A 228-nucleotide genomic window follows, 5' to 3' on the forward strand; every position below is an offset into this window, starting at 1 on the left:
CTGGGCGTCCAGAAAGCCTCCTGCCCCCGGGACGTGTGGTGCCCCTCCTGCCGAGACAGGTCCGGTCAGGACCACGGCAATACCGCCGCGTACGCACCCCCCACCCCCCGCCAGCTCCCGGGCGAGCGGGGGGAGCCCCGCACCTTCAGGAAGAAGAGTTTGAGGGTGTACGCTTGCTCCAGCCAGGAGATCTCCAGCTCCGACTCGTTGGTGCCGCACTTGCCCTTC

The 228-nt window shown here is 68.9% G+C and overlaps 1 protein-coding gene across 1 annotated transcript in view; it reads right to left on the minus strand.

Annotated features, from left to right (window-relative positions):
• LAMP5 (lysosomal-associated membrane protein family, member 5) overlaps positions 1-224 on the minus strand; it is a gene marked incomplete at its 5' end in the record, with an annotated part of 8,657 nt that extends 8,433 nt beyond the window's left edge. The window contains one exon of the mRNA XM_010132091.1: positions 144-224. Within this exon, the coding sequence (XP_010130393.1) occupies positions 144-224 (81 nt within the window). The remainder of the gene's footprint in view (positions 1-143) is intronic.
• Between the last annotated feature and the right edge of the window lie 4 nt (positions 225-228).

This window comes from Buceros rhinoceros, unplaced genomic scaffold (genome assembly GCF_000710305.1).
Source record: "Buceros rhinoceros silvestris isolate BGI_N320 unplaced genomic scaffold, ASM71030v1 scaffold8752, whole genome shotgun sequence".
NCBI lineage: Eukaryota > Metazoa > Chordata > Aves > Bucerotiformes > Bucerotidae > Buceros > Buceros rhinoceros.